Raw genomic sequence first — 6000 nt, forward strand, 5'->3', positions numbered from 1 at the left:
TGGAGATCCAAGTGAGCCTTCCCACCCAACAGATGGATTATTTTCCATGTCTTCAGCTCCACTGGATGTCTGTAGGTCATACAAGGCATTAAATAAGAATTCTGATCATATGTTCAGGTTCTGGAGTTCATTTAGGATATAGACTATGCAATTTGGACATATGAGTATAAACTCTATTTGAACATTTAGCATACAGGAAAATGTCTGAAGTGGAAATGTCAGAAATGTCCCTTCCATGCAAAGAGTGATATAAAACATATCGTCTGATCCTGGTTTTATAGATAATTGGGGAAAATGCTTACTTTCATTAAAATAATATTTCATCATAAATATTAAACAAAAGACTAAATAGAGGAAACCAAGTAATTGGCACTAAATAAGCTTAAAGGCAAAATAAAATAACTCACAGCTACTTATTTTATTAGAAAAACCTCCATTAATGAGGTTTCCCCCTCCTTTCAAGGTTCTCAATATTATTGGGTTTCTATTTGCAGTTGCTTCAGCTCGGTTGCAGAGGTTAGACAGTTCTACAGTTCGCACATATTCATGTTGACATATCTAGCATGAAAAAGAGCTCCAAGCTGAACTAAAGTGAGTATTCAGAGGAAAATACATGAAAGGCTGCATTCTGTATAGAAAAGAAATAACAATGATAGTATAGGCTTCTGCTGGAGGCCTGTGTATTTCAGCCTAAAATTCAGCAATGGTGGCAAATCTATGACCTGGGTTGTAACATTTCAGGTTGAGATGGACAAGATACATAAGATAAACCAGTTCTCCATGCCAAGAATTTTTGTTTTTGATATCTGATATCCTAGGTGGGTCCCTCAGCCCTAATTTCCTTAAGATACAACTTTGATGCTAGTTTTTGTTGTTGTTGTTTGGTTCATGCTACTAATATCCAAAGGATTACTGCAGGTAGTTAGAAGGGTACACAAAAATTGCTTCAGCCATGTTCTAGCAGCCACATTTCTGATGCTATTTCTGCACCCAACAGTAGATCCTGTTTGCATTTCTTCAGAAAGTAACAGACATCTGTAACTTGTTTCCTGATATATTACTGTTATTTCAAGCTCAAACTGGGAAAAACTAACTATTGTTCCAAGAGAGAAAACTATACCCCCATCAAAACTGGCAGGGCAAATTAATACACACACACACACACACAGGCAGCAAACCCCACATTCACTTGCACTGATGTTACCTAGTTGGGTAATAAAACATCTGCAAGCAAACAGCCAAGCTCAGAGAGCACCAACTTCACAAACTTTTGTTCATAACATTGAAGACAACTGATAATAGTGTTCTCTAGAAAATGTGTAGCTGCATGGAAATCATTTCTTCCATTATAAAATTTTATGTACAGTGTGTAGGCCCACTAAGCTCCTTGAAAGCTGGAAAAATACAGGGTCCAATAATATTTTATGTTTTTACAATTGTCTCCTTAATGTGTGTCTGCATTCTCCTTATAATGTCTCTGGCCAATCTCAAAACTGTCTTCTGAAAATCTCAAATTATTTTCCTTGCCTCCCACCCCACATCTTCTATGAGTGGGTGCTATGTATATAATCCCTGGTGTATGCTGTGATGGGACATAAATGCCAACCAAATCAGGATAAGGTTTCACTAACATTGGGAAGTATTAGAGAAACACATACTTTCCACTACTTTCAATACATCCATACATGTCTATGATTGTGCTCTGAAATATATTCCTAGAGTATTGAGAAAAGCAGTAAGAATTCAGCCAGTTGCACTGTTAGTGAAGTATTTAAACAAGTGTGATTAAGCTGGCACTTTTACTTAGGAAAAAAATTAGACGTAAGTTCTCTGTTCAGGTCAGGAACCAATTACTGCTTAGTTGCTGAAGACTCCTGCCTGATATTAACCCCGACACCCAGTAAACAGAATGTCATGGGTTTGAGGAAAAAAGCTCGATTTGCTGTAAAATAATGGATTTTTCTTCCAAATTAAAATCAGGTTAAATCACACTTATTTAAATACTCTGTTCTCATACGTAATATGATTTTGATTTAAAGCTGGCTGAAATCATTATCCTTTCTCTAGAAGTTAAATAATATTAGGAAGGGAAAGTCTAAGCTATTAACATGCCATGACTGCTAAGTGTATATTCCTTTAATGCAGTAAGTTTAAAAAACAAAAAATGCAATGGTTGTAGACACTGAACCTCTGATTATTTAATCTGTTTTTACAGTAGAATGTGTTGAGAATAAGAAAGCCAAAAGGGAAAAAATAAGCCACAGAATATTTATAAAAATCGTTCATTTTTAAAGTACAGGCAAAAATTGGGTTTATCCATGTAATTTACAATTACTTCTACTCAAACTGACTTCACTCACAGTTCATTGCAGTGGCAACTGTGTTCATTAAAGCAGTAACTGTAATAATTTATGGATGAATCATAACCATGAAATCTTAATCTTCCAAAATGCATATATTTTCTAAAATATACTGTATCTTAAACATTCCTACTAGAGAACAGCAGTCTCAGTATTTTTATTAAAACATGCTGTTTTAATAAAATGAAATTGTACTCTGGCAAAAAAATCATTCTCCTTATTTTTTTCAATTATAGGTAATGGTGTTTAAAAGAAAAAAAAAACAGAACACATTGAAATTGTAATCCTATACAACTCTTCTAATAAATAAATTGTTGATTTTACTGAGATTTGTTCCAGATAATCTAACTGTATCTGCATTCCTGATATATAAACATCTCTACTTCATAATATTATTGTAAGATTAGTTTTTGAAACAAATGTTCACATAGAAAATTACAAGATTTCTTGAGGCTATTTTACTCATTTTTATTTTATCTACTGTGCAAGATAAAAAAGGATATATCTGTTGAGGCCCTGACAACATCAGAGTAGAGTTTAAATGCAACCAGTGAATCTTCTGCCCTGCATTTTTACTGATCCCATCTTCACCATGCCTTATCTCCTTCCCACCTCAACTAAGCTTTATTGATTTTACAATTGCTACCCAGAGGTCATTACTGGAAATGAATCTATAACTGAATGGTGTAAACGTTATTATTGAATGTGCTGTTTTTCCTTACTTCTAGATGCCACCTCTTTCTTCTATTTTACCTGAAGTGCACTACCACCATCTTAAGAAGCTTTTTATTCCAAGAACAGGGTAATAGGGAAGAAAATATAAATGTTTATCAGACTAAAATGTGTGGTGATCTTTTTACATATTTAGTTGTAATGTGCAAACTGCCAAGTACTACTGTCACACAATTTTTAATCCTTTCTGTGGAGTTCACATAAAAGTTGGTTACAAATTCCACTGAAATGACTGAATAATGTGTAGCGACAATATTGCCCAGATTGCACATTTGGTGTAGTTTAATTAACAATAATTACTAGTTTTTAAAAGTATACATCCTCACAAATCTGGCCAATGATCAGAAATAATGCTTTTATCAAAAAGGGGCCCTCATTTTAAAACTTGTTCCATCTATTTTATTGTAATATACTAGAATTCATGTATTTATGGTGAATTTCTTTTAATATGTGTCTCATGTAAATGGATATAAATATGATTTTTTAAAAAAAATCTGTGGTACATGGGGTCTTAGTGCAAACACTTGACAATACATTGTCAGCTATACTGTATCTTTTCATTCCACTATTTTTTACAATTTTGAATTGTAGCAAAGTCAACTGGATATTGGATAGTAAAAAGTTATTAAATGCTTCATGTTCCTACTTTTTAAAAAAAATGCCACTATTTAAAGTGAATCCTTGCCTCTGATGATCAAGAGGGAAGATTTAAACATGAACCTTGAGCCAAAAATAGACCTATAAAGGTAAAACAGAACTCGCTCACTCTCTCACACACACACACACACACACAAACACACTTGTAGAAAAGCACTGTGACTGCTCTTCTTTCTGAAACCAACATGAAGAAAAACTGTTTGCAAAAGTCAGAACCAATTACAGAAAGCAAGAGACATTTTCCTCAATGGCTATGAAGAAGCAATTACCAAGAAGCAGCTAGCTTTGTTAGTATTCTCTTTTTTCCCCAAACTCTTCACATGCTAGCTAAAATTGGCCTAAAACAAAATGATGAAGAGAAAATAAATCTGATTTTCAACTTTTCAGTTGTAGAACAATACCCTCCATGTCTTCATTATAATAAGGTATTGGACAGCTGCTTGTCTAATGTTAGGCTTTCATTCAGAGTGGCCTTGCTGAGACTTCACTGAAGTCAACTTTATCAGAGGAAATAACTAAAAGGCAGAACAGTTATTATATACCGTATAGAAGTTTAGAGGAGAAACTATTACCTGCTGTGGTTTTATTTGGTGGTGTTATTGATGTTTACCCTTTGTTATATTGGAAGTTTCAAAGTAAGAACTATTTAATAATGTAATTTACCTACTCTATTTGCTAATATCTTGCTGCCTGATTGATCTTATTGTAGCTTAAGTCCTGTCCTTTGGCAGGCTTATCTGCAAAACATCTGCACGTTCATTTGTTTTACTGCATTTTTAAAATTTTAAATAGATTTCATTTAACTAAATGGTGACAAATTTTTTTTCTCTCCCCCGTTGTCAATAAAATAAAATCAGTGCTCTTTTATGTGTTCTGTCTGTGGTAGAGCTGCATACATCATGGTTTCAAGCATAACTTTTAAAGACAAACATTGTTTAAGGGACAAATATAAGCAAAGCATTTTCATTTGTTAGGCAATTAAGTTTGGGCATACAGAATGTTTCTAATTCAAATAATTTGGAATTTGAGAGACCCCATTTTGAGTTTGAAGCAGTTGTTTCAGTTCAACATGGCTATTACATATCACAGCGGACTGTCAATCATTATGAAGTTCAATAAATTTCCAAAACTTTCAAAATATTTGTTTCATATTTGAAACAGTGTTTTAAAATTGAATAACTCAATTTAATTCAAAACTATCTGAATTTAAAACATTTTGCACACAGCTAGCAATATGCTTGCAGACTGCACTTTGCCACAAAAAAAAAAAAGGGTGAACAAGCTGAACATGCTGCTTTGTGAGTTTAAAGGTAAAGGTAAAGGCTTCCCCTGCACAGTCGTGTCTGACTCTAGGGGGCGATGCTCATCTCCGTTTCTTAGCTGAAGAGCCAGCACTGTCCAAAGACGCGTCTGTGGTCATGTGGCCAGCATGACAGGCACGGAATGCTGTTGTCATCCCACCGAAGCGGTGCCTATTTATCTACTTGCATTTGCATGCTTTCGAATTGCTAGGTTGGCAAAAGCTAGGGCAAGTGTGGGAGCTCACTCCATCATGTGGCGCTCGGGTCTTGAACCGCCGAACTTGCGACCTTCCGATTGACAAGCCTGGCATCTTAACCACTGAGCCATCACGCCCCTTAAGTGAGCTTACTTAGTCTAAATTCATCTTCCAAGCATCTTTGAGATTAGTAAGCATCAACCATCAGTGATAGAAACCTGTCAGTCTCAACTTGATTTTATCTAGGTTTAACTGCAAATACTTGCAAACTGTTCTGAGTGATATTCAGTCTGAGCTGACAAGAACACATATAACTAGGAATTTAGAAATTAGCAGTGGAATGGACAAAAATCAAAAATCAATGGACAAAAATCAGCTTATACAGAGCTTACAAGTATATTTCAACTGGAAATAGTTAACTATAGCAAACAGTTCTGTAATTAGAATCAGACTTTTGAAAACTACAGGGGAAAAAAAAACTCTGAATGGCAAAAATTCTGTTATGGCTTGATGGTAGACAATCCCCTCCTAAAACTACTTGCCAAAATCAAAGCACAATCTCTAATTTGTAGAATTAAAAGGAAGTGATATTGTTATATTTCCAAGTGAAAAAGCAAGTAGCAAAATGAACTGATCCCTATCTAAATTAGTAGGATTTAACTTAATGATGACTTATTTTTCATCTATATCTAGATTTCTGTAAGCTGTGAACATCTGATAACTTTGATAAGTTTCAAGCACATTTTATTTTGC

At 34.5% G+C, this 6000-nt stretch overlaps 1 protein-coding gene across 1 annotated transcript in view; it reads left to right on the top strand.

The window, feature by feature from the left end:
- Positions 1-4887, top strand: part of LOC134501313 (liprin-alpha-2) — a 99943-nt gene extending 95056 nt beyond the window's left edge. Inside the window, exons 28-29 of the mRNA XM_063308993.1 lie at positions 495-591; positions 3089-4887. Of these exons, the coding sequence (XP_063165063.1) occupies positions 495-553 (59 nt within the window). The 3' untranslated portion in view covers positions 554-591; positions 3089-4887. The remainder of the gene's footprint in view (positions 1-494; positions 592-3088) is intronic.
- Positions 4888-6000: the final 1113 nt, after the last annotated feature.

Source organism: Candoia aspera, chromosome 7 (genome assembly GCF_035149785.1).
Source record: "Candoia aspera isolate rCanAsp1 chromosome 7, rCanAsp1.hap2, whole genome shotgun sequence".
Lineage (NCBI taxonomy): Eukaryota > Metazoa > Chordata > Lepidosauria > Squamata > Boidae > Candoia > Candoia aspera.